We start from the raw sequence: 27,931 nt of genomic DNA, 5'->3' as shown, positions 1-27,931 counted from the left end.
GAAACTATGACGGTAAAATAATTTATCTCTTTTCAAATTGGCAAAGATTTCAAAAAAAGGAAAATAAAAGTACCCAGCACGGTCCAGATTTAAGGAAAATTAGTCTATGATTTGCTGCTGATAGCCACGAATGTCACGGAAGTCAAAGTCTCCAAATGTCTCTGTTTAAAAGACACAAATTGAAACATTTATGGAAGCCATGTCCAGGTGACTCAGCCCCTTGCCCCCAGCTTCTGCCTTGTGGGGGGGTGTGAGCCTGAGTGAGAGATTCCGGCTGGTAGCCTGTGCTTGCTCAGGCAGTGGCCGTTGCTGCCACGGTGGTACTGATGAAGACAGATCCCGTGACTCAGAGGCCACGTTTTTCGTGCATCCTCACCAGTGATGCCCTGCGAAGCCGCTGCAGGGTGGGGCTGCCGGCTTGCTTCGGAAATAAAGGAAGACTTCACATCAGGAACAACAGCCACATCCTTGCCTTCTCCTCCGCTCCCTCCAAAATCCCACAATAATTACAGCTATAACTAAGATTTAATAATCTACAAATATGAATAACATAAACACAGATGAGTTTAACATCAATATGAAATTAATTTCTCAAAAGTATTTAAGATGCCATAGTTGACATAAGAAAAAGAACTTGCGTACACTAACAGTAAATAAATCAATGTGATGTGAAATTCTGCCCCTTTTCATCCACCATCTCTGCAAAACGTGCCACACTAGAGGGTCTTCAGGGTGAGGCAGACCAGGCCTTCCAGAAGCATTTTGCCCTCATAAGTAGCTGCAGAAAACAGAAGGAAAGGGGCAGGAGCAACTGTGTCTTCATGGTAGTATACACTGCATGCAAAATATGGAGAGAGACCACAGGCTAAGTTTGAACATAGATGGATAACCCCTAAGTGAAGTTAATAATTCCAAGAACAAATTAAAAAGTCATGATCCAATGGGACCTACCTTACAACGTACAAGAATGACTCATTATCAGAAAATCTATCCATCACACTAAAGAAAAACTGTGATTATTTCAGTAAGTACAGAAAAACACTTGATGGAGATCCATATTTCTCTCTCTCTCTCTTTTTTTTTGAGACAGAGTCTTATTCCATTGTGCAGGCTGGAGTGTAGTGGTGCCATCTTGGCTCAGTGCAACGTCTGACCCCCGGGTCCAGGCAGTCCTCCTGCCTCAGCCTCCCAAGTAGCTGGGATTACAGATGTACACCACCACACCCAGCTAATTTTTGTGTTTTTAGTAGAGACGGGGTTTGACGATGTTCACCAGACTGGTGGATGGAGTTCAGTGTTTTTCATAATAAAAATCCTTAGAACAGCCAGAGTACTGCAGATGGTGCGTGGACGGAGGTGCCTATGGAGAAGACAGAAGCTCCTGCCCTCTCTTAGGTGCTGAGTCTCACTGTCACGCCAAGACAAGGTACATATTTTATAACATGTGATTTTGCATTTATTAGAAAAGGGGCCTTGTGAACCATGGCTGCCTTCTCATGTTGCCTGCTAACTTGGAGCCTGCGACAAAATGGTAATAAATACATTAAAAGTAGGCACTTCTGGAGGTTATGAATATGGAGCATGAAACAGGAGGGTATTGCTGAAAATTTAAGCAAACGACACTTGCACTTTTTCATTTTGGATGAGCCAATTCCATTTTTGTTTGTTTTTTTCTAGTCTCTTAATGGCTTTGCTCTGGTCGTGAGTGCTGAAGGGAAGATATTTTACGCATCAGCAACGATCGTGGACTATCTGGGCTTCCACCAGGTAATGAAACCAGAACAGCCTTCCAGGCAGTGAAGTGCTAGGTTCTCTTCGCTTTGTCTTCAAGGTCTGACAAATGTCTAAAACCAGGCTTTTCATCACTGAGCTCTTCTCAGATAAAGATCTCCACACCCCGTCTCTGTCTAGGGCAGCATCTCTTCCAGCCTGGGTTCAGGGTTTCCATGAGAGGCCACTCAGGGTCAGGGGTGTTCCAGTCTAAGGGAGCTGTGGCTTGCGGATGGCGGCATGGCCTCCTCGGCTCAGTCCCCCTGTCCCAGCAGCACCATCCCATCCAGCCACTCCCAGTCAGTGTCGTAACCCTCAGCTTCTGGGTGCACTGAGGACACAGCGTGTTCTGGAAATGCCCTTCCCGACATGTGCGTGGTTCATTTGGAATGCTACCCGGCCAGCCCCAGGTGGACAAGTCCAGGCTTCGGGGCAGAGAATGGGGTTGAGGCCTCATCAGATACCAGGCCCTGGAAGGGCAACTCACCCAGGAAAAGGTGGGATAAAAAAATCTCACCTGGCTGGGTGTGGTGGCTCTCACCTGTAATCCCACTTTGGGAGGCCAAGGCAGGTGGATCACGAGGTCAAGAGATTGAAACCATTGTGGCCAACATGGTGAATCCCCATCTCTATTAAAAATACAAAAATTAGCCAGGCATGGTGGCACATGCCTATAGTCCCAGCTGCTCGGTAAGCTGAGGCAGGAGAATTCCTTGAACCCGGGAGGTGGAGGTTGCAGTGAGATGAGCTCATGCCACTGCACTCCAGCCTGGCGACAGAGTGAGACTTGATCTAAAAAAAAAAAAATCTCACTCAAGGCCAGGAGGGGAACAAAGGAGCTGCTTTTCTGTCTGGGAAGGAGCAGGGGTCCCTTGTGGAAAATCAGATGCTGGTTGTAGAATCCATGTTTCTCTCATTGCACGGCAAGGCTCCCAGGATCTGGAAATCAGGCATATTGCAGACTGATGAGATTAATGGAGAACTCAAAGAAGCAAAAACGGGGCCCTTTATCTCACTTCCACAAGCCACCCCCACAAAAATACCCGCCCTGCAGATGAGTTCCCAATGCAAGTTATAAACCCAAGGAAGGCGTAGACGGTGAGCAGGAGCCAACAGGCAGGTGGACAAACCGTGCTTCCTGGGAGAACTTGAGGAACAAAGCCATTGAGGAAACTGGCAAACAAAGATTTAAAGTAATAGAAGCGTAAAGAAAGCACTCCCTACAATGAGGAAAGAACAGGTGTGTCCGAGAAAGACCGAAACAAAACTGAAAACTAGAGGGGATGTTACATTCAGTCTGGAGATAGAAACTCTACAGAAATTTGAACAGTTTTATAGAAAGACTTAAGACGGTTTAGTTTAAGGGATTGTTAACCAGTAGCACCAGCTCAGCAGCCAAGGACTGAAGGGACTGTGAGGACACAGACATAGCCTTGGCGGGGCAGCGGCACCCACAGGGCCCAGGCAGGGGCTGTCTTGGAAACCCCAGCCCCACTGAGGCTGGAGCCAGACCCTCAGTGGCATGGGTGGGGCCATGGCCTGGTGTTGGAGAAGTTCCTGAGATGCTCAGGCCAGGGCCTGGCTGGCAGGAAGTCTCCCTTTGGGACCCAGGTGAGATGCATACCTGGAGGCTGCTGGACCCTGGGGACAGCTGACACCAGGGGGTGTGCACTGGTGGGGCGGGAGGCCCCAGGGCAGGCCCTTCTACCTGCAGTGCCCAGCACCTCTGCCTCTGAGGAAATGGTCCCAGAGCCAGCATTCAGGCTAAGAGGCAGCACACAGGTGGATCAAAGCCAAAATCTCCCTGGTCAGGTGGAAAGTGTAGGGGCTGTGTGGAGCAGCAGACCGTGGAAGCCACGAACCACCCCCTCAGCCACACTGGTCCCTACACGTCAGTAGCATTCACATCTGCCCAGGCCTGAGGCTGTACAGTTTTTTATCCAATTTCCACAAGAACTGGGATTTTGAGTTTTTTCCCAAAGCTGAAATTGCTGCTGCCTTTCTGGTGATTCTGCGAAGCAGCTCCTCTAGTCCGCCGCTAAGTTCAACCCCCTGCCCCTGAGCCCAAGGCTGCCCTCCCTGTGAACTGCCAGGACCAGGTGACCACCAGGCTCACGGCAGCGAACTTGTTTTCTGCACCTCGGCTATCTCTGCACATCTGACACCTCCTCAGGATGGCCTCTTCCCCAGCGTTCATGTGAAGGTGCAGCTCATCAGCAGGCCTGGGCCGGCCCTGGTGGAGGACGCAGAGGGACACAGCTGTGTGCAGGGAGAGGGAATGCCGTGCTGTGGGCATGGCTGCCAAGGGGTGTCCAGGTCGCTGCCCTCCTGGGAACTCAGCTCTGCTGTTCCAGCAGCAACCTTGATGACTGAGCCTCGTTTTTTGTGGCACACGATGGCCAGCAGTGGTGTTTGCCTGCCAGGCTGCGGCCAGACCACGGGACACTGAGCAGAGGAGTGCTGGGAAAAGCCCTGGTGCCTGGCGCCACAGAGGGACATCACTCCAGGCGGCTGTTTCAACGCCGTGTGACCACAGGCTTTGCTGAGTGTGCTCTGCTGTGGCCGCAGCACTTTCAGCTCCTGACATCTCCTATGAGAGGGGACCTGCAGTGACAGCTGACAGGTCCCTCCTTCCCTCAGATCACGTGAGCATCTGGGTGGCCGACAGTGTCATCTCCATCTTCTGTGCTCAGATCCCATGGAGCTGCCCGTGGGATGCTTCCTTTCCATGCGTGGAGAGTAGTGGAGTGGGTCTGTATGTATTTGCTGGGGTTTGGTGCCTCCCTCACCGTGCGGTGCCCCAAACAGGGGAATACTTTCGTGACAGGATGTGGGTGGACATGAGGTGTGGCTCGGTGACTACGTCAACCTAAACAGAGCAGCTTCGGCTTGGTCTCTTGGCTGTGCGTGCAGGGCGAGTCTAGAGAAGGCCGCTTGCTCTGCCTTTTGCACGCTCGGAATCATCTGCAGCTCCAGTTGCTGCATCCTGAGCTGCCCCGTGTTCTCCAGACGCACCCAGAGCTGCTGCCTTCAGCCAGGCTCGATGGGCTCACTCCAGGGTTTGGCTCTGGGGATGGGGGCAGGTGCTGTGCAGAGCACTTTGATTCTGGGTCAGAACTTGCTAATTGGACTTTATGTTTTCTTGGCGTTTGGTCACTTTCCCCCCAAGCATGAGAAGTTAAAAACCAAAAAAAGTTTTGCCTTGATTATGAGGAAATTGGTTCCAAATGCCATTAAATCAGGCATTCCCTCTAGTTTATGCAGAATAACTCATGAAAACTTTAGAACAGCTCTGTGCTGATGTGAGCTTATTGTGCAAAATGCTTTAAAAAAGTCAGGAACCAATTGTTCCCTGTCACTGCACGAGCGCACGAGTTCAGTGTCTTCGAGCTCAGCATGCCTGGTGATGAATACACGGCCTCAGGCGTATATTTTGGTTGCCATTGACATCTGTTGATTCAAGAGGTGGTTCGTTCTTTCAGAGGTTAGAGCTCGTGGATCAGAACAGTTAGACTCCCACAGGCATGGTTAGCAGATGTGCATGCTTTTGTGCAGACAGGTAAGAATGTCAGCTGCTGGAGTGAGCAGCTTATTAAAATTGGAAATGATTTTATTCTGAGCTCTGTAAGTGGTGGTGTGGAGCTAAAATAAAGACTCCTCTACCTGACGAAAGGAGGGTTTGTTTTCTACTACTGGGATAATCTTTGTGTCCTGCTCTTCCCCTCCCATTTCTCCCACTGTGTCTCTTGCTGTCACTCTGTAGGAATCAGATGTTAAAACATTAAGAAAGACGTAGGGCAGACATGCCACACTAATGAGTAAAACACAGAACTTTGTTTCCTCAACCTAAACATTTACATTTCACTCCGTACAAGTCTTTAGATTGGCCTTGGTTGGAGGCGTCTTTCTGGTGCTCTGAGGCCCCCTCCGTGTGCTCTGCGGCCTTGGTTGAGCAGCGGCCCTTTCTCGCTTGTAGATTGCCTTTTGTTATGTGGCTGCAGGGTGGGAGACAATGGCGAGGCAGTTGGGGAGGCCTGGGGCTGCTCAGGGAGGGTACTGGGGGTAACCTTCCGGGGACCTAATGCTCAGCATTGCCTATGGAAACGCATGCGAGGGCCATTTGGTGTGGGGCAACATGGGGTTGCCAGGGCTGGGCTACCGCTGCTCTGTGCAGGAGGCGTGCTCCATGGTGAAGGACTGGAGAGAGTTCTGGAAGGTGCAGGGCCTCATGATCTGTGGAGGAGGAGGAGGCATGCTCCATGGTGAAGGACTGGAGACAGACAGCCAGCAAGCTCTGGAAGGTGCAGGGCCTCATGATCTGTGGAGGAGGAGGAGGCGTGCTCCATGGTGAAGGACTGGAGACAGACAGCCAGCAAGCTCTGGAAGGTGCAGGGCCTCATGATCTGGTGCAGCACCAGCTACTGAGAGGACAGCCAGGCGTCCACATAGCAGGGCACCCAGGCATCCAGCACTGCCATGTGCCTCTGGCACAAGCCCAGGCCTTGGTGACTGGTGAGTCAGAGAAGTCCCCTGACCGCCTGGCTGGGTGTACCATGCATTGCAATGGCAGCCAGATTTCCCAGATGCAGAGAGCAAGGGGCTACAGGTGAAGTGGCAGCTGCCAGCCACATGACCAGGGGTGCAGACCACCTCATGGGCCTCATCCCAACTGTGACCATAAAGATGAAGGAGTCTTTCTCTTCTGCTGGGAAATAGGTCTCTGCTTGCAGTCCTTGGGGCTGAGGGCAAGAATCTATTTTTAAAAGGAATGGCAGAATCTCAGCTGACTGAAACCTCAGCCTCCCAGGTTCAAGCAAGTCTCCTGCCTTGGTCTCCCTAGGAGCTGAGATTACAGGTGTGCACCAGCATGCCTGGCTAATTTTTGTATTTTTAGTAGAGACGGGTTCACGATGTTGGCCAGACTGGTCTCCAACTCCTGACCTCAAGGGATCCACCCGCCTCAGCTGCCCAAAGTGCTGGGATGACAGGCATGAACCACTGTGCCAGCTGGGAATTTTAGTCTTTAAAGCAACATTTATGAAGGAAGAAATCAGGGCTGGCAGCAAGCGTAAGGGGAATGCCACTTGCCTCTGGACGCTGGTTCCTGTACGATTCAGTTTTAAAAAGCTGGCACTGAAATGCAGGTCAGAGCTCGCACAAGAGGAAGGTGCTTGTCCTGGTAGAGCAGGGGCCCTCTGAGAGGCCCGGCTCTTACTGCGTGGGGACCAACAGGCTGGCCAGTGAGAGCGGATTGGGTAGGTGTTTCTGTTTGTTGCCAACCTCCGTTTACTGGGAGCGTCACCACACCACTCTCTATAAGCTGTGAAGCCAAAGTCATAAGGTCTCTAATTTAGAAGGGGCACACCCAGGTTTTGGGTCTTTGTTTTCTTGCCTTTGTGTATGCATGCCAGGGGTAAAGTGGATTTTAAGGTGTGGAATTGGGAGGGAGAGTGGTCTGGATGAGAATTCTGAAGCTTCCCTATGGATCCCCTTTTCTGGCCATCAGGATGTGGATGTACATTTCTTAAAATTCTCACACGCTGCATCCTTCAGCCTGCAGACCCTGCGGAGACATGAGAGGCGATGCCACGGTGGTTATGTGGCTGAGCATCCTCTGATGGGCTGAGGCTGCCGCCATACAGCGGCAGAACCACTCAGTTCCTGGAGAAGGGAGTTTTGACTGTGGAGGAGGAGCTGCTGGCTACTTGGTGATAAGAGAGCTGGGAAGCCCTGGATCTGGGAAAACCTGGCTTTCATTGAACAGGACAGGATGGAAGCCTAAACCCAGCATTGCTTACTCGGCCCTGAATTAACAGAGTTTCATGGAGAGAATCCCCTGGCAATAGGAAGTCAAGGGAGAAAGAGGGAGCACTAGGGCTGGGAGGAGCTGACTCCTGAGAGCAGAGGAGGGACCAGGGCCTTCACATTTGAACGGAGGTGGCGCTGCAGACATCGGCTGAGCTGCAACCCTGCAGGAGGAAGCCAGTCTTGAGTCCTGGCTCACACCACAGACAGCTTCAGGGCGATGATGGAAGTTTCTAGAAGACAACGGGGCAGAGCTTGGAGATCTGTAAGGAAAGATTTCTTAGGAAAAAAGCTCTCCCCACATGGAGAGGATGGATGGGTTTGGCTGTGTGGTGTCCATCAGGAGGGTGGGAAGCGGTGGGGACACATCCCAGGGAATGTGCGTCCAGAAAGGCCTGGGCAGGGCAGCCGGATACTCAGTGGAGATTCCAGAAAGAGATGCAGCCAGGCCACCTGCACGCACGCAGTCACGCACACCCGTAAGCACGCAGCCACGCACATGTGCAGCCACACACGTGTATGCATGCAGCCACACATGCATGCAGTGACACATGCACGTACACACACACACACACACACACAGCCATGCACGTATGCTGCCACACATGCCCTTACGCACACAGCCATGCATGCACATATACACATAGCCACACATACACGCACACACGAAGCCACACACACACCCACACACTGATGCACCCTCACACACACATGCACTCACTCATCGCTGACTATCCCAAATATGTAAGGTGCTCATTCTTATGGTTCATGACATGGGAATTGAAACCACAGAGAGAAACATGGCATATCCACCGCAGCGACTAAAATAGAAAGGGGGAAAAGGACGAACATTGGCCAGAAGCCGCAGCCCTGGAGCATCCGTGCATGGCCATGCCTAAGCGTATGTTGGTGAGCCTTGGAGACTGTCGGGGTTAACTGGCAGCTGAGCCTCCCCGGCTTGGGAGGCCTCGGCCTGTATGCAGCTCCATGGAGTGGGTGCCGTGTGTGTGCGCGTGGAGTGGGCAAGGCCTTGTGCTGCAGGTGCCCACACGGTTGCTATGCGGGGCAGGGGGACCCTGGCAGGCACCCTCCCTCTATATGCAGTCACCTGCACAGAACCAGCCCCCGCACTGAGGGCAAGGGCGGCCCCGACTCATGGGCAGACACAGCCTCGCGGGTGCCGGCGATGTCCTGTGGTCTCACCTGGGTAGTGGTTTCTTGGAGGTGACTCATCAGCTGCCTGTTCTTGATTGGGTGCTTTTTGGCCTAAGTTACCCTCCAGTCACAGAAGTCCTTAGGAAGGCAGCGATGTTAGAGCCATCGGGGCATGCACGGCAGGAGGCTGGTGCGGCCCTTTTTGCCTCAAGGGGTGTCTACCCGCGGCCCCGCTTTCACCTCCGTAGCCTCTGGCCTGCCAGCACCGATGGAAGGTGGTGCCGCTTCCCAGCTCTCTGCCCTCCTTTTTGGACTCCTCTGCCCACTGCCTTCCGTGACAGCACATTCACAGAAGGGGACAGCGGGGACACCGGCAGTGAGAGTCCAGCCCCTTCAGGGAGGGCCACCTCCTTCTGTCCTCCTGAGGCCATGTCTCTTCTTGTTCAGGGAGCCCTGCAGGTCCTGCCATGAGGCTGCTTGAAGCTGCTTATCCCTTTAGTGTGAGTTTATTAGTTACATCTTCTAAAGTCTTGATTCTTATGGAGCTTCGTATCCAGTTAGGAAAAACCACTTGGTTATTATTATCATGATAATAAATGTCACTTAGAATTAGGTCACCCTGAAATAGTCCTGAGGTCACTAGCAGTCCCTGGCAGTGTTAATTATTTGGGGGGTGGCCCAGATGAGCCAGACTCCAGGTGCAGACACCTGACATCCTTCAGTTATGAGAAGGAAGAGGGTGGTGGGACAGACATCCTTCCTCAGGCTCAGACATACTCACTGGCAGTGGTGACAGTCAGGTCCATCTTGAAGTCAGTCTTCCTGACCCACAGCGTCAGCCTCTGTCACCAGACATGGACCCCGGGTGCCTGTGAAGGTCGGTCTCTGTGTCAGGGCCCAGATTTGCTTCCGAGCAGGAGGAAGGAGAGAGGACCAGAGAGAGGCCTGTGAACTGGCGGGTCCTGGAGGCATCGTGGGAGTGGGAAGAGGTTGAGGCCCAGGTGTCAGGATGAAGGGAATCGCCGGCCGTAAGATGTGAAGTGACGGGAAACAGTCACAAAGAGGGCAAGTCACCAGGAAGGTGGATGTCTTGGCCCCAAAATGTCTGCAGCCCAGAAGATGCTCATCTCTTAGCCTCCCCTTGCCCCTGAAGGCTGGATGTGGGCGCCACGGGGCTGGCAGATGGGTGGGCGGGTGTTCCAGGCAACTTAGGCATCTTCCCAGGAGGGAGCGTGGGGGCCCAGGGCCAAGCGCCGTCTTTTCGGTGGGATTCTCTCCCCATGGCTGTGACTTGCTTTGACAAGCAGAGGGGAAACTCATCCATGGAGTGAAGTGTGCAAAGCCACTTGGGGAAAGGCTAAAATAACCTTGTTGCAATATTTCAGACGGACGTAATGCACCAGAACATTTACGACTACATCCATGTGGACGACCGCCAGGACTTCCGCCGGCAGCTGCACTGGGCCATGGACCCTCCCCAGGTGGTGTCTGGGCAGCCCCCGCCCTCGGAGACAGGTGGGTCAGCAAAACCTAGAACAGGTCATGTAGCACGTTGATGCCTCTGGAAGAACAGGTCACATAGCACGTTGATGCCTCTGGAAAATGTCCTGGCGCACCTTCTTGGTGTGCTCTGCCTTCCACATTGACCTTAGCACCCAATCCCACCTTTCCTCAGAGACCTCCTCCCATGTCCCTTCCGCCCTCTGCTTGGGCCGCCACCAACTCTGTGTGGCTCCTGAGTGCTTCACTCCTGGCTGCCTTCCTGGGCTCTGCCAGGCTTCAGGTCACTGCCATTCTTGCCGCCTCACCGTGAGCTGCAGTCCTGGCCTCCTGCTTTGCAAACTCCCCTCAAGTCTCATGTCTGCCAAGAAGTTTCTTTGCTTCATACTAGATTTTTCCAAAAAATGCCCCTGTAAGTTTGTTGCTATTCAGAGTCAGTTGCCCCTTTTTACGAAGACCCCCTGCACAGGGCTTGCCCCCTGCCACCCCATGGCCCCGACTGGTAAGATGAGCCCTGCAGGCGTGCGGCTCTGCAGAGATGGCATCTGCCCAGAGGTCCTGTGCAGAGGGCGGCTCCCTGGTCCTCTTACACAGATCCACAGAGGCCTAAAATAATTCATAGAAGTTTCCACCACAGCCTCATGGGACAGCATGATTTACCTTAAATCAAAACAGCAGAGCCCAGGCACCGACCTGCAGACCTTTTCATAAAGCTAAAAACAAGCAAGATGGAACCATTGGATCGTTGTGCATGCACATGTGCTAAAAACAATGTTTTTAAAGGCAAAGGGATGCTGGGGGCCGGAGGGAGGGGTGTGCAGTGATAGGGTTTCTACCACCTTGGCGTGAGGACCATGGCGTTTGCCGCATGTTCTGTGCGTGCTGCTGCATGCTGTTTGCCGCATGCTCTATGTATGTTGCCACATGCTCTGCGTGTGCTGCCATGTGCTCTGTGCATGCTGCCGCATGCTCTGTGTGTGCTGCCATGTGCTCTGTGCATGCTGCCTTGTGCTCTGGGCGTGTTTGCCGCGTGCTCTGTGCATGCTGCTGCACCTGTGGCCCCTGTGCTTTTGCTTCTGCTGCCACCACCACGCCCCTTGACCCCTGTGGCCTGCAGGAGATGACGCCGTCCTGGGGAGGCTGCTCAGGGCCCAGGAGTGGGGCGCAGGCGTGCCCATCGAGTACTCGGCCTTCCTGACCCGCTGCTTCGTCTGCCGTGTGCGCTGCCTGCTAGACAGCACCTCAGGCTTCCTGGTGAGTTTGTGGGTCCCTGGCAGGAGGCTCCTGACATCTGGGGTGCGTTCCACCTTGGTATGGAAGGAAACAGGGCGAGAGGAGGTGGGGGCATTAACCCACATGTCCCTGGTGGAGGGGTGAGGGCCAGGCACTGAGCTCTGTGCACAGCACGTGGCCTTGATGCTTCTGGGCATGCAAGGGATGCCTGATGAGTCAACCGTGAGGCCTGCTGTGGTGGTCAAGCCAGGTCGATGAAAATGTAAAACTCTGCAGTAGGTTTATACTCTAGGTGTACCTTTATTTAAAACTTATTAAAATATCTCTTAAAATGTGCCCTACATAGGCTGGGCACGATGGCTCAACGCCTGTAATCCCAGCACTTTGGGAGGCCGAGGCAGGCGGATCTTGAGGTCAGGAGTTTGAGACCAGCCTGACCAACATGGTGAAACTCTATCTCTACTAAAAATACAAAAATTAGCTGGGCATTGTCGTACATGCCTGTAATCCCAGCTATTCAGGAGGCTGAAGCAGGAGAATAGTTTGAACCTGGGAAGCAGAGGTTATAGTGAGCTGAGATCAAGCCACTGCACTCCAGCCTGGGTGACAGAGCGAGACTGTCTCAAAAAAAAAAATAAATAAATAAATAAAAAAGAGCCTCCAGCTGTGGCTGGTGTGAGTGGCTGAGCCCACAGCTTCTGCTGAGCTTTGTGGTTTTACCCTCTTCTCTTGCAAACAGATACTTGTGATTTTTACTTCTGCTATTTGACCATTTCCTCTTCTAGCTCCTCAATGAATTAGAGAAGTCCCCCCCCCTCAGACATGTCAGGGCAAAGATTTCCCACCCTGTCCCAGACCTCTGCCCACCTTGTGGACCCGAGGCATCTGCCTATCTACAGCCCCTATGCCCTGGGTCGCAGCCCCTGAGAGCCCCAGTGGTGGCCTCTGCTGTCCTCCTGGCTGCAATTCAATGCCACAAGGCCCTCTGACCTCAGCACCCTAGCAGGGCAGGCCCCTTGGGCTCAGCTTTCCACCAATTTGTGGACCCGTGACCTTCTGGGGACCTCGGGTGCAGACCATCATCACAGCAGAGGCACCTGTGGGTCTGCATGTGTCTGTGTCTTTCCCACCCACTGGGCACCTTGTGGAAGGACCAGCTCTCTGCAGTCCCCAGATCTGTTGCCACACACACGCCCCAAGGCGCATCTTTCATTTATAAAGGTAGATAGTGACAATAAAGCCTTTAATTTTGGTATTTTGTTCTAAATTTTGTGGACATTAAGATACTTTTATTGGCTATAGACTGTTGTTCATTTAAAAAAATTATATAACCAATTATTGGTTAATTAAAAACTCTTATTTCTAGATGACACAAAATTAGAAGGATTTTACTGTGTAGCTGCTGAAATACAGCCACACCAAGACCCCGCACAACACCACGGCTCTTCCCAGCTTTAACCCTGAGTGGTGTAGCCTGGGCAAAGCGGGTGTCATGGGAACTCCCTCATGCCACCCACAGGGCCAACTGTGAAAATGCTAGTTTTCAGATTCAGGTTAAGTTTACTTGAGAGCTTGAAATCAGCCACATTGAGAATATTTATACTAAAGAAATTGGCAAACAGTGCTTATTGGAGAATTTTCCCCCTGGAGAGCTAGATATTAAACATTTCCCAACACACCCCTGCCTCGAATCCCTCATACCAATTGTGGGACGGCTACGTAGTAGGTGTTTGTTACTTGTTTAATAAATCCATGGAAATATGGAAAGATGAATGGGTGGGTGGATGGATGGACAGATGGATGGATGGATGGGAAGATCAATGGATGGATGGATGGGAAGATAGGAAGATGGATGGATGAATCGATGGGAAGATGGATGGATAGGTGGATAGATGGATGAATGGAAAGATGGATAGATGGACAGATGAGTGGATGGACAGATGGATGGGTGAGTGGTTTGATGGATGGATGGGTAGACACATAGATGGGTGGATGGATGGCTAAACAGATGGATAGATGGGTAGATAGATGGATGAAAGATGATGGATGGACAGATGGGTGAGTGGATGAGAAGATAGATGTATGGAAATATGGATGGATAGACTGGAAGATAACAGATGCATGGAAACACAGATAGATGGGTGGATGGATGAATGAATGGATGGATGGAAACATGGATAGATGGATGGGTGGATGGATGGATGGAACCATGGATGGATGGATGGGTAGGTGGATGGATAGGTGGGTAGATGGATAGATGAATGGGTGGATGGATGGATGGGAAGATGATAGATGGATGGGTGGGTGGATAGATGGATGAATGAGTGGGTAGATGGATGGGTGGGTGGATGGATGGATGGGTGGGTAGATGGATGGGTAGGTGGATGGATGGGTAGGTAGATGGATAGGTGGGTGGATGGATAGATGAATGGGCAGATGGATGCATGGGTGGATGGATGGGAAGGTAGATGGATGGGTGGATGGATAGATGAATGGGTGGGTGGATGGATGGGTGGGAGGATGGATGGGAAGGTAGATGGATAGATGGATGGGATGATGGATGGGAAGATGATGGATGGGATGGATGGACAGGTGGATGGATGGGATAGATAGATGGGTGGATGGATGAAAAGATGGATTGTTGGGTGGATAGATGGATGGATGGAAAAATAGATGGATGAAAAAAGGATAGAGAGAGAGAGTGATGCCACATTGTGAGGTCATCCTTCCATGGAAGGCAGGAGTACTCTGAAGGCCCTTGGTAAATAACTAAATTATACATCAGCCTTTCTTTTGTAGAGAGATATTTTATTTTCTTTTATAACAAACTCCTAGGTTACTTGCTGGCTTTTAAAGTCAAACTGTACGCCCTAGATAAATAAAATCAAGTTGTGCCTAAATGTTATTAAAATGAAGGATTAATAATTTGGAATGGAATATTAAAGCTCAAACAGTGCTCGGAGATCATCCATCCCTGCAGATTCCTGCTGGGCGTTGGCCAGTGGCCTGACTGTGGGTGGCGGGGGAGCGGCACACACATGAGCATGATTCAGTGCACATGTGGGAACGTACCTGTCAATTAGAGGCGACGCGGCGACTCCAGAGAAACCCACGAATCACTGTACAGGCTGTGGGGTCACAGCTCGGCAGCTGCAGCTCTGCTCTCCTGAGCCCTCATGGTGAGCTGCCTCCCTGCAAATTCCAGCTGCTGTGGTGCTCTTGAGTTCTGTGTCCCATGACCACCTTGCTGGGGTACTTTGTGAACATGCCTTCCTCTCTCTCTTTAAAACACCAGACGATGCAGTTTCAAGGGAAACTAAAATTCCTGTTTGGACAGAAGAAGAAGGCGCCCTCAGGGGCGGTGCTCCCACCGCGGCTGTCGCTGTTCTGCGTTGTGGCACCGGTTCTCCTTCCCTCCGCAACTGAGATGAAAATGAGGAGTGCGCTTCTGAGGGCCAAGCCCAGGGCTGACTCTGCGGCGCCCACGGATGCAAAGTGAGTAAGACTCGCCCTTCACAGCCACGTGGCGCCTGCTGGTGGCCTCCACGCTCAGTGTCTTCTTTCTTCATTTCCAGCCAGTAATAAACTAACAAGTGTTCTGTTTTTAAAGTCATTACACGACCCAGGCAGCAACGATGAGATTAAATGTTTTCAAACTCGTATTTGCAAACTGGCACCAAACGTTGCCTGTTTTGATTCATTCCCAAGTCGCCCTGTTACAGAACCAGTTTCAGAATAAGCGCCCTGACCCTGTGTCCTCAAGGGGACAGAAGGTTGGCTGTGGCCTCTGCCTTTCTCCACTGCTCAGCTGCCCCTTCTTCGCACAGTCTGTCCATGGACAAGTGGAGGTTGTTCCTGGCTGCAACAGATGCCAGAGAAATACGTCCCTGGTGGGCAGACGGAGGGTCAATGGCACAGCTGCCCCTCCAGCTGGTCCTCGTCCCTGGCCAACCCAGTCCTATCCCAGCGCTTTGTCAGCCTTTCCGAAATAGAAAACACCCAATTGGTCCTCGACCTTGTTGGCGCTAGGGACCAGTTTTGTGGAAGACAATTTTTCCATGGACTGGGAGTAGGGGGGTTGTTTTTGAATGATTCAAGCACATTTTCTTTCCATGCATTTCATTTCTGTTTTTATTACATTGTAATATATAATGAAATCATTATACAACTCAGCGTAATGTAGAATCAGTGGGAGTCCTGAGCTTGTTTTCCTGCACCTAGGCGGTCCAACTTGGGGGGAGGTGATGAGAGACAGTGACACATCATTGAGCATTGGATTGTCATAAGGAGCTTGAAACCTAGGGCCCTCCCACGCGCAGTTCACACTAGGGTTCAAGCTTGTGTGAGAATCTAATGCCTCAGCTGAGCTGACAGGAGGCGGTGCTCTCGCCCACCGCTCATCTCCTGCTGTGCAGCTTGGCTCCTGGAGGCCACGGATGGTACCAATCTGTGGCGTGGGCATTGGGGACCCCTGCCGTAGGGGAGTTTCCTAGATTCCGTTAAGGCTGTCTTGTGTGCTGGGAGAGATGTAAATGCTGTGTATATAGAAACTGTGTATCCCACAGGTGGGGAAGACACCAGTGATGGGCTGGGGCAGCCGGGATGCCAGAGACCCGACTTCACCTCAGTGACCTGGACAAGTCACTGCTCCTGTCACTGCCTCCTCCTGGGACAGCCTGATGGGAGGGAGAGGGGCTGAGTGCAGGGCGGAGGGGTGGTCAGGGCTGGCCCTGCACCCTGGCCCTCGGCTCCCTGAGGCCCTTGGCTGCTGTCAAGGTGCTCCTGCTCTGTGACTTTGAGACACCCAGCTTGTCCTGCTCAGCCTCTCAGCGCTGCACGCAGGCCCTGGTAACCAAGTGCAGCTCAGCCTGCCTGCGATCCTGCAGCTGCTCTTGGGCAGCCCACTTTGTTCATGGCCTCCCCGCTCTGCGGGCAGCAAATACTGAGCTGGAAGGAAATCTTAGCTTGCCATCCCAGTAGGAATCTCCGCCATAGCACCCAGGAGTGATTGGCTGAGGCTGCATGAACCCCACACACAGAAAACATTGCTGGGTTCAGACAGAACCTTGAGAGCAGATTCATCCTGGTGTGACTTGAATCTCACTGCCTGGCATTGCCACCGTCCTGTCTTGGCCGAGTGCTCTGTGCTCGGTTTACCTTGCCCCAGGTTCTGGTTTCCAGATACTTCCTGATTCCTACACTTCTCCTCTGTGCATGGACAGTGTTGGGGGGACGTTCGCAGCAGGTGGAGCAGTGTGGACTGCAGATGTCCCCACCCTGTTTAAGAGCTGCCTTTACTATGTGCCAGCTGCAGCAGGCACCTTAGGGCGACCCTAAGTTGCAGTGATGTGGGTCGCCTTGTAGTCTGACTTTGGATTTCGACCTGCGTTCCTTAACTTTTGTTAGTATTAAATTTCATTCTTTTAGATGCAATCTTGATTGACCTTGTCAGGGTCCAGGCTCCTGAGCTAGTTTGAGATCTGGGACTCAGCAGCACCCACCACACTGCTCCTCCCATTCCCTGGCACCTTTGGCAGGCCAATGCGCCCTCTGTATTCACACCCATGCCCTCTGTGGGAACGCCAGGACCTGCTGCTGAGCCCCTCTGCCCATCGGATCCCAGAGATACTGGGAGACCCCGTTATGCACCTGCTGACTTCCAGATGCAGAGGATGTGGCTGGGGGCCCTTTCACCCCAAGGGGCTGCGGAGGAGGACCTTGGAGGCTCTGGGACCCCTGCTCAGTGTCCAGGGCTGACCGAAGACCCCAAGGCCACCTTGCCAGCACTCACAGAACTCTCCGCTGTGGGCGTGACTTCCATCCTCACCTTTCACCTCTTTAAGATAACCATTTACACAGCTCTCCAGCCTGACGGTCATTTGAAGGCCTTCATGCCACGTTTCCGCCTTCGTTACTCATTTCTGCTCATGAGCAGCCTCTGCCTGCGCGCTGACAGCCCCACCTCACTGCTGCTGTCTGAGGGAGGACAGAGGGCAGCTTCGGGGACGGCCGGGACACGAGCCAGCCTGCTGAGGCCCACAGATCTCTGGAAGGTTTTTTGTTTGTTTGTTTTGAGATGGAGTCTTGCTCTGTCGCCCAGGCTGGAGTGCAGTGGCACAATCTTGGCTCACTGCAACCTCCGCCTCCTGGGTTCAAGTGATTCTCCTGTCTTAGCCTCCCGAATAGCTAGGACAGGCACATGCCACCACACCTGGGTAACTTTTTGTATTTTCAGTAGAAATGGGGTTTTACCGTGTTATCCAGGATGGTCCTGACCTCCTGACTTCGTGATCTACCTGCATCAGCCTCCCAAAGTACTGGGACTACAGGCGTGAGCCACCACGCCTGGCTTCTGGAAGGTTTTAAATTTATGTAGCTTCTTATTTTAAAGGATGGAAATGTAAATTGCAGGGGAGAAACACGGAATTCTAAAGAGAAAAGAAGTGAGTGCTACACCAACATACAGAAAGCCCAGGGTCCCTGCAGGGCTCTGGCCCAGGTCCTCCAGCACCTGCAGGAACCATGCAAACCCTGGACCACTCTTTACCTGGCTTGGTCTTTATATCAAAGGTGCACACCGCGAGCCTGGTCTTCCCTGTGAGTTCCCAGCCCTAGAAGCAGAGGGGACGAAGCCCCCTGGTGGCAGGGCAGGGCAGGGCAGGGCAGGCCTGGCCCCACTGCACCTTGCATGCCCACAGCCCTGTCCTGGCTGTCCCGGGGTGGAGCGCAGGTGTGCAACCACAGGCACAGGTGTGGGGCCGTGGGTCACAGTTCTCTTCTGGGGGCCTGGACGCTCGGACCCCTGTGGGGTCATGAGGGCAGGGTGGAGCACAAGGCACATAAAGCTGGCACACAACTTCAGCTCAACACACACGTTTTTAAAACTCAGAAGGGGGCTAGGCACAGTGGTTTACGCCTATAATCCCAGCACTTTGGGAGGCCAAGGCCGGTGGATCACAAGGTCAAGAGATCGAGACCATCCTGGTCAACATGGTGAAATCCCATCTCTACTAAAAATACAAAAATTAGCTGGGCATGGTGGCGCGTGTCTGTAGTCCCAGTTACTCGGGAGGCTGAGGCAGGAGAACTGCTTGAACCCAGGAGGCAGAGGTTGCGGTGAGCCGAGATCGTGCTATTGCACTCCAGCCTGAGTAACAAGAGCGAAACTCCATCTCAAAAAAACTCAGAAGGGGGAAAAAAACTTGCCAAGCCAAGAATGCTGACTCCCACCCACCCAAGGCTTTTGGAACTCTCACCACCTGCTCTGAGCTGGATTCAGAAGCCAGCTTACAGGGTACACCCTGTGGCCCACCAGCCCTAAGCACCACAGTGGTGTAAGATGCAACATGCACTCTGCAGAACCAGAGCCCCAAGGCAGTGGCAGCAGCCACCGTGGCCCCCTATGACTTCTGGCAGCCGCCAGCAGCCACCCAGTCTCCCACAGCTTTTCCCACTGGAGTTTTGTGACATGATCTTGATCCTGCTGTTCCTGAAGCCCATTCTGTGAATTCCTCTGCTCACTGTAATTCACTGGGACCCCCACATCAACACACCCTGTGCTTTGCAGCCATTCATGGACACACGTGGGGCACTGTGAGTCTCGTGCTGAACATGGTCCCTGCTCAGAGTTTGGTCCTGGCCCTCCTGGAGGTGCCCAGAGTACAGAGGGAAGGGCAGCTCGGGGGCCGTGGCCATGGGGCCAGTCAGATGGGCTTGAACCCAACTCTGGCACCTGCTGGTGGGGAAGCACCTTAACGCTTCTTTTGAAAAACAAAAGGAAATAGAATCTACCAGGGTGAGCTGTTAGGATTTCAGACTCGCATCACTGTGATGCGTATGTGGGCACACACACATTTCCAATGTGAGCTGGTCTTCACCACCTCCGTGTTCACTTTTTAGAACATAACTACCTGGAGTCAGGAGAACAGACTGTATTTTCTTTCTGGCCTTCCAGGAAACGACACTAGCTCTAAAAATCATCTATGACTTTATCCTTGTACTTTCTGAAGCAAATTCATGAGCCCTTCATTGGCCTGAAAAGTGACATGATTATTTTCAGTAAATCTATACCTGAGAAAATAACTTTCCAGGCTATAAAGAATTAAACAAGAGTGAGGGTTTCTGTCTTCACCACTGGGGTGCGACAGCAGTAATTTCTACCTCCGATGCATGTTTAATGTATGCATGTTAACCACACATCATCTTGCTGTTATCTGTGTTCTTCACAGAGTAAAGGCCACCATGAGTCTGTGCAAATCGGAACAGCATGGAAAACCCAATTACTCAGCAGGTACTTAGAACATTTCTATCTGATCTTTTCCACATGGGTAAAATGTGTTTCTGCTTCTTGGAGAGCTTCCCTGCCCGGCGGAGATGTGGCGTATTCCATGGAAAAGCCATTTTGCAGACTTGGTGTCTGTCCTGCTGTGGACAAGCACCGGTCCTGGGCTCTGGTGTGTGCATTTCTAAGCAGCTCAGTGGGTCCTGCCTTGCTGAGACCACGCAGCGGTCGTCCAGGAGCTCCTCACCTCACACGGTCATGGCTTCCTCCCCCTCTAAACCCCAACAGGAAGGAGCAGCAGAGAAAGCGGCATTTTGGTGCTCAGGGAACAGACTGACACTGGCCGATGGGCACAGGTTCCCGCCAGAGCCCCATGCCTGTGCCTCCGGGGCAGCCCTGACCTTGTCCTCGAACCCAAGGGGACCTCAAGGTAAGTGTTGCCAGGCAGACTCCCCCAGCCCCGGCAGCTCCCTAAGTCACTGTGGAGGCCCAAAGTAAGAGCGGGTGGGAGGAGTGATTATGAAGGACAAAAGATGGTAGCAGCCTCGACCACCACACGGGCCACAGCTGACCCTGCTCCCTGTGGAGCTGTCCACCCAGCTTCCCGGCTGGAAGTCATGCACATCGCTGCCGACTGACCCTGGGGAGCAGTGGCCCAGGGATGTCCGAGCTGAGGATGCCCCGTGGGCTCTGGCCGAGCTGCCTGGGCTCTGGGACCAGTCCTCACCTGTCGCCTAGAACCTGGGTCACTGGGATCCATCCTGAGCTTGCCTTTGCTCAGAGTCCTGTCTCCTCCCTCTCCCTCCCCAGGGCCTGCCTGCTGCCCAGGTGGGCCTCCCCCCTTTCCTGACCAGCCCAGCTGTGCATCACAGGCCCCTCCCCACCTTCCAGTTCATTGTCTTACAGTCACACAATGCCAGTCCTAATGTCATGCAGCATTCAGTCGGTCAGCAACAGGGCCTGGCCACAGAAATTGCTGGACACGGTGCTTTCTGCTTTGCAGTTCCATGGGGCCATTTGCACAGCCCTTCCCATTCCCATAGCTACTGACTGGTGTAGCTGACACTGCACAGGCGGCCTAGGCCTCACAGAGACCCCTCCCTAAAGCCTGTGCCCTCCCCTACCCTGGGCCCTCCTCACTCGCCCCAGGCACATGGGGCAGGGGTGGTGGGTGGGTTAGAGGGGACGGTGCGGAGTGGGGTCAGTGTAGCAGCCCCAGCAGGTTTAGCATCGTCCTAATGTAGTAGCCTCCCTTAGAGACCCCCACCCAAGGCGGCCAGACCTCGTGTCTTCAGCAACTGTCAAATGGGCACCCTTTCTCTGCAGGGACAGGGAGGAGCAGCAGCAGAGGGTGCTGAGCAGGGCCTCTGGAGCTTCAGGGCGGAGGGAGACACCGGGACCCACAAAGCCCCTGCCCTGGATGGCAGGAAGGCGCAGTGAGGATGGTGCCCGGCCGAAGGTGCAGCCCAACCAGAGTGGCCTACTCTCCCTGCGCCCCACGTCCCATGGCTCCTGCCTGCCCTACCCATGTGTCCAGGGCACTTTCAATGCCAGTAGCTCGGGCACATTCAGGAACTTGCCCATCTCTCAGCCGCCAAGCCCACCCCCCAGTGCCCACGCCATCCGGACCAGCAGAGCCTCGTGGGATGTCTGTGAGGACCAGGTGCACCCTCCTCTCTGCCACTTTCCCCAGGGGAGCCTGCAGCACCCTCAGCCTGAAACTCAGCATTTGGCCTCAAGGGGCTACACCACAGAGGACGGGAAGCTGCGAGGCGTGCAGATGCCTCCAAGGGGCCTGTGCAGCCCGACGCTGCTGTTAGATGTGCCCATCAAGATGGAGAAGGACTCTGGGTCTGAGGATGCTGCCCATGGCTGCATGCCCAGCCAGGTGTGGGGGCTGGGGGCTGGGGACAGGAGCCGTCTGGTCACCTTCCCTACCAGGATGCCCCTGAAGACAGAGCCAGACTCCCTGCACCAGGTCTACACTGCACACCTCGGGCATGGCGTGTTGGGGGCTCAGCCCCAAGGCAGGGCCACTATGGGGCGCAGCAGGGAGCTGGCCACTTTCCACCCTGCACACTGTGCACGCCTGGAACCCACACACAGCCTTCCCCAGCTGGAGCCTCCCCACCAGCTCTGCGCACGGGGCCGAGGTGAACTCTCCTCCCTGCCAAGCTGCACCTGCAGAGCTGCTGAGACCGCCCCTGTGGTCAAGCGCGAGCCACTGGACTCGCCCCCGTGGGCCACTTACAGCCAGGGAAGGGCGCCTGGGATGTTTCCCAAAAGTGCCTTGGCGACGCTGGTCCCACCCCAAGCCTCAGAGTGCACATTCCTGCCGTAGCGCGGTGACCAAGCTCGGATCCATCAGTCAACGCTCAGATGTGCCAGTGGCTGGGCTGCCCCTGACCTGGTCAGGTCGGAGCCCTTCCTAAGAAATGCTCTGCAGAGCCGCACGTGCACAGTCCCTCCCCTTGTCTGTGTGCGCAGCCTACACAGCAGCGTATCCCAAATTTTATAAAATATCTCAACCATTCTTAAATGCGAACTGGCCTTAAGTCTACTCAGGCATGTTAGCACTTCTCTTTGAGGAATTAAAATCTTTAATAAAGTGGTCACGGCTGGGTCGTGCCTGAGAGGCAGGGAGTGCCGTCCCACTGCTGCCAAGTCCACAGTCAGGGAAGCTGTGGGGGGGGGCGCTTCTAGCTCAGCCCTCCCTGGCCACCTGCAGCTTCCGGCCTGTGCTGTGCAGGCAGCGTCAGCCTCACTGGAGTGCGCTGCAGAGGCCAGCACCCGGCAAATTAGAAATACACCTCGCGGAGAAAGGGGCTGTGAGCCCACTCACGGAGGAATCTAGAATGCTCCAGGCAGCAGAGGCTGGCAGCGCTGGGTCCCACACTGCCCTGCGCTGTGCAGCAGGTGCTCCGTGGCGCCAAGACAGAGTCTGAGGCCAGGTCTGGACTAGAAACGGGCAGGGTAACACCTGTTCCTTCTGGACATCTCCCGTGTTCTTAATGTGTCTCTGCAGATGGTTCTTACTAATCTGCCTCTTGGTACATCATGCAATACAGAGTTCACAGACCTGAGTTTGGAAGTACAAAGAAACACACAACGTAGAGAAAAGACATCGGAGACCGCGCTGTCTGTGGGGTTTTCCTCCCTGTCTGGCTGTCTCTATAGTTCACTCAGATGAGGGTTCCCATGGCCATTCTCGGAGAATAATTAGGGACAAGATGGACAAGTACTAATAACATTAAAACAGCTGTAAAGGCAATATATTCTGAGGGTAGGAAATGTGGATACAAAAGCAAAGTCAGAAAGTCAAGGTCACCGGTCCACCAACCCGAGATAACTTACGGCTGACGGTGCAGTTCAGGCTTCTTCAATGCTGCACCCAGCTGGTGCAGGCACCACATCAGGGTGTAGAAGTCGCCACCAAGCAGGAGGAAGCCGTGGCATGAGGCCCCTCTCCTCAGGGACGTCAGCTCCACTGGGAGAGCCCTCGGGGTGAGGGACCCACCATCCCATCGCACTGCGCATTCTGCCTCCTGCGTGGACTCCCCCTCGTCGGTGGCTTTGGAGTGTCACTGTTTAGCCCCTGGTTTAATGGTGAAGCCATTTGTTAAATGCACCTTCACTTTGTCAGAACCCAGGTTTGGTTGGTGGGACTGGGTCTTCTGCCCATTGCCAGGTGCCTGCACCCCTCAGCAGCCTGGTTCTGGGATAGTTTACCCCACGTGGCAGGGATAGGGATAAGGTTCTCTTCCCAGAACTGAAAGAGGAAGGCCAACCACCCGAGCCCAGAGTCACAGATCCAACGTGGCCTCCTGTGACTCCCAAGCCCTGCCGATGGGCCACTCATTCTGCTTAGACACGGGGCGCCTTTCAAAAGGTGACCTTGGTGCTGTGCTGTCGTGGGCATGAGATGTGCTCATGGCATTCCACTCCCATCTCCCCCTTACCTGATGCCTAGACTCACGATGACGGCAGAGCTACACAGGGGCCAGCCACGGGGTGACCAGCCACCTGAGGGCCAGTCACCTGTGAGGACCACATGTGAGGACAGGCCCCTACTTCCCACCTTGGCCCCTCACTGCCCAGAGCTCTCTTTATTCATTTCTCATGCTGAGCATGGCACACCTCTGGTCTCTGGGCATTTATGGATTTAAGACCAGGATGGTATTTTGGAAGCTTCCCACTGCCTTTCTATTCTAACCAAGTGCCCAGTTCCTTTCCTGATCATGGAAAGACCCTTAATAATTAGACCTGCAGGCCAGGCGCAGTGGCTCATGCCTATAATCCCAGCATTTTGAGAGGCTGAGGAGGGAGGATCACTTAAGCCCAGGAGTTCAAGACCAGCCTGGGCAACATAGCAAGAACTTGTCTCACAGAAAATAATTAAAAATCAGATGTGCTGTATCCCTGAAAACGTCTCAATCAACATGCATATTCCACTCCTGGAGTTCCCTGTCCTGAGGGCTGGCCATGTCCTGCCTTCTGGGGCTCAACCCTCAGCACCTCCCTTTAGCCTGGGCGCTGCCTGGGTCCCAAGAGTGGCAGCTGCCCTTCCAGTCTCAGGGCTGAGGTGGGCAGGGAGCTCAGTGACTGACAGTCTTGCATGTGTATCACAGGGCTCGAGTGTCCTGGAACCAATGGCTGTCACTGGGAAAAACAGCAGGCCCCAAAGATGGAATCAGATGTGGCTTTGCATTTGCCACTCAGTGCCATCAGAGCAGTACAGACACAGCCCCTGCCCAGGAGGCTCCTTCACCACGTCCTGCTGTGCACCTCCCAGACCTTCAGACACATCCCCATCCAAGGCCCTCCCGGTGACAGATTGCGTAGCCGTGGCTGCTGTGCAGACACTACGCTCAGCACACAGGTGTCAGCTCTGTAGGTCTTGTGGTGTGAGGACCCCACAGGAGGCTGCGGCTCTTGAGTGCCTGGGACCAGCAGGGTGTCCAATGTCCCTTCCTCGGTGGCAACAAAAACTACCTGTCAGCACTTCTGTCATTTTATAGCCACACCCCTCTTGGAAAACTGTGGGGAAGATGATGGAACACAGAAGGTGCGGACGTGGTCATTTCTCTTGTTAGCACTAATTACAAGTTCATGTTTTTCTGTTTATGTAGCTTTTCCCTATACAGCTGAAAAAGTATTAAAGTCAAGTGTAATGTGGGATGGAAGGGAGGAGATAAATACAGCTTATATTTTATATTTTTGCAGTTTCTACTGGAAGAAAAAAGTTTTCAATACCTAGACTAACGTGTTAAATTTTTAAAACGTATGCACTATAACTGCAGCTTTCTCAGTGCCTTTCGGAAGCTTTCAAATACTTTTTGTACTGTGGTTTGTATTAAATTTGCAATATTGATATAAAATATGACATGCTAGTACATGTTTAACATAAATTGAAATGTCTGCATTTTCCTAATGAAGTCACTTTATTTCCTTTAAAGGGTGTGCTGGTTAATTTACCTTCTAAAGCAGCCTTTCACCACAAAAGGCAGCAATAAAAATAAAAACTCTAGAGCTACAAGCCTCCCGAAAGAGGAGGAAGTACCTGCCGTTTCCCTGCTGCTGCCCAGAAGGTCTAGGCCCCTCTCCCCTGTCACTGAGGGTCAGGGACCCTCCCAGGTGCTCTCAGGACGCCCCAGAACTGACCTGTTAAGTGAGGAAGGTAGAGCTGAGGGCATTGTGGGTTGGGGGCCAGGTGGTGTCCACCCTGCCCCATGCACAACAGGCCCATGGCAAGGGGGCGGCAGGGTCACTGGCCCAGGCAGATTGTGGCCAGATGCCTCCTCCCCGAATGCCATAAAAAAATTGCTGGGGCCTCCTCAAGCACAGATGGCAGCCCAAGGCCCATGGAACTGCTTCTGTTTCCTCTCAGGCACCTTTAGAGTCCTAGCAGCCCCTGCCAGGCCTCCTTTGCACCCTGTCCTGGTCACTGGTGTAAGACTCCCATGTCCTCCCCGGAGACCAGGCCAGCCCTCCCATCGGTGGCTCCATACCTTAGCCCATCCCTCCCCCCATGCCCTCTCCTCTGTGGCCTCTGGCAGATGGAGTTCCCACATTTTCACTCCTCACCCCCAGTCTGGCTTCTGCTGAGTGAGCCTGCATGGAGTTAGGATGAACACAATTTTTTTTTTTTTTTTGAGATGGAGTATCACTCTGTCACCCAGGCTGGAGTACAGTGGTGTGATCTTGGCTCACTGCAGCCTCCACCTCCCAGGTTCAAGTGATTCCCCCACCTCAGCCTCCAGAGTAGCTGGGACTACAGGCATCCACCACCATGTCCGGATAATTTTTGTATTTTTAGTAAAGGCTGGGTTTCACCATGTTGGCCAGGCTGGTCTCAAACTCCTGGCCTCATGTGATCAGCCCACCTCAGCCTCCCAAAGTGCTGGAATTATAGATGTGAGCCTAATTGCCGGACACATGCAATTTCATCTCACCAGGCGCTGCCCAGAAGAGGGGCTTCACCCACTTGGTCTCCCTCCTACCTCCCCATCTCCCGGGCTCCCATCCTACCCAGGCCTGGCACCTGTGTGGACAGACATTTTCAGTCCTGGGCTTCTGAAGGGTTGAAACGGCAGTTTTATGTGTGATTCGTTCACGCAGCATTTTTTAATCCCTGTTAAATATCAGGCCCTGCCGCAGTGCTGCAAACACAATCGGGAGAAAACATGCAGACGTCAGTGGTATCCCAGAGCTGGTGTCTGCAGGTGTGTGCTGTGCCGTGTGTGCGTCCGTGCAAGGGGTGCAGGCAGCTGAACGTGACCATGAGAACCCTGTCAACTTTGTGACGCAGGGAGGGGCCAGTGCTTTGCAGGTGCACAGAGCTGGGGTTGGGGGTGCCCCAGGTCTTTGGGGCAGTTTTATGCGGGACATATGCAGGGCTGGAGCTGAACGGCGAGTTGGGGAGGCAGCATGGCCACAGTGAGATCTGAGTGACAACACAGCAGGGCGTGGGTGGAGACGCCCTGGTCGGGGCTCAAAGGCTTGAGCTGAGCCCCGTGAGGAGGGTGCAGGGACGAGGTCTCCCTGAGGAAGGCCAAGGGAGGCAGCTTATTCCCCGGAGCCAAAGGCTCTTGTCCTTTACCCATTTCTTGCTGCACTTGTTTCCCTTTTGGATTAATCTGCAGGAGTTCCGCTTCTACTCTGGATAGCAATCTTTTGTCAGTTACAGATGTTGACAAGGTTTTCCCTCAGTCTGTGGCTTGGCTTCTCACTTAAGGATTTAAAAAATATATCCCACGAGAGTTAAAAATTTTAGTTTAGCAAATGTCACATCGCCACACCAGCTTCTCAGGCCTCGCTGGCCCAGAAGGGAAAAGCCTCCAGCTCTAATCGTGTTTCTCGATGCTTCAGATGCTCTCCTATGAATGTGTCAGCTTCTGACGCACTTACCTGTGTTCACGTTACGGACACATTTGAACACAGGGTCCTCCTCATTGCCTGAATTTTCTTTTTTCTTTTTTTTTTTTGAGACGGAGTTTCGCTCTTGTTACCCAGGCTGGAGTGCAATGGCGCCATCTCAGCTCACCACAGCCTCCACCTCCAGGATTCAGGCAATTCTCCTGCCTCAGCCTCCTGAGTAGCTGGGACTACAGGCGCACCACCATGCCCAGCTAATTTTTGTATTTTTAGTAGAGACGGGGTTTCACCATGTTGACCAGGATGGTCTCGATCTCTTGACCTCGTGATCCACCGCCTCGGCCTCCCAAAGCGCTGGGATTACAGGCCTGAGCCACCGCGCCCGGCCCATTGCCTGAATTTTCTATTTCTGCAGTGGCTAACCTTCATTTGCGCACTAAGAAGGTCTACGGAGGAGCCAAGCACGGTCTCCATTCTCCCAGAGCAGGGCCAGGGCTGCGGGCGCGCCGGTGCCTCCCTCCCTCCCGCTCAAGTCCGCTCCGGCCCAGGTGGAGGAGGGTCTCTCCGGCAAGGTCCCCGGGTCCGCTTCCGCCGAGCGCTGAGCTTCCCTGGCCCACCCTTTCACTGCGGACGCACCGCCCAGAGCACCTGCGCATTACTCGGAAGTCTCCGTCCGCCTCCCGGCTGCTGGAGCCTTAGCTTCAACCTCCGTCCCGCTTCGGGACCTGCCGCTACCTCACGCCCTACGCCACCGCCGCCTGCGAGTCCCGCACTCAGGACCCGGCTCTCGTCCTTCCGGCGCCTCGACGGAAG

At 53.5% G+C, this 27,931-nt stretch overlaps 1 protein-coding gene and 1 long non-coding RNA gene across 4 annotated transcripts in view; one reads left to right on the top strand and one right to left on the bottom strand.

Moving 5' to 3' along the window:
• The window catches only part of AHRR (aryl hydrocarbon receptor repressor), a 122,242-nt gene extending 97,043 nt beyond the window's left edge, over positions 1-25,199 (top strand). For 2 of the 3 annotated variants that reach the window (XM_035291868.3, XM_054252366.2), the window contains exons 5-11: positions 1,678-1,767; positions 10,116-10,245; positions 11,348-11,484; positions 14,759-14,958; positions 19,692-19,753; positions 20,033-20,174; positions 21,071-25,199. In XM_035291868.3, the coding sequence (XP_035147759.3) occupies positions 1,678-1,767; positions 10,116-10,245; positions 11,348-11,484; positions 14,759-14,958; positions 19,692-19,753; positions 20,033-20,174; positions 21,071-22,085 (1,776 nt within the window). In that variant the 3' untranslated portion in view covers positions 22,086-25,199. The remainder of the gene's footprint in view (positions 1-1,677; positions 1,768-10,115; positions 10,246-11,347; positions 11,485-14,758; positions 14,959-19,691; positions 19,754-20,032; positions 20,175-21,070) is intronic. The other variant, XM_054252363.2, reaches the window with a different exon arrangement.
• Positions 6-27,907, bottom strand: LOC144581493 (uncharacterized). The gene is made up of 2 exons (XR_013532376.1): positions 14,536-27,907; positions 6-11,537 (listed from the first exon to the last, which is right to left on the bottom strand). It is a non-coding gene; the product is annotated as an uncharacterized LOC144581493 (long non-coding RNA).
• Between the last annotated feature and the right edge of the window lie 24 nt (positions 27,908-27,931).

This window comes from Callithrix jacchus, chromosome 2 (assembly GCF_049354715.1).
Source record: "Callithrix jacchus isolate 240 chromosome 2, calJac240_pri, whole genome shotgun sequence".
NCBI lineage: Eukaryota > Metazoa > Chordata > Mammalia > Primates > Cebidae > Callithrix > Callithrix jacchus.
This window is presented reverse-complemented; position numbering and strand designations above follow the sequence as displayed.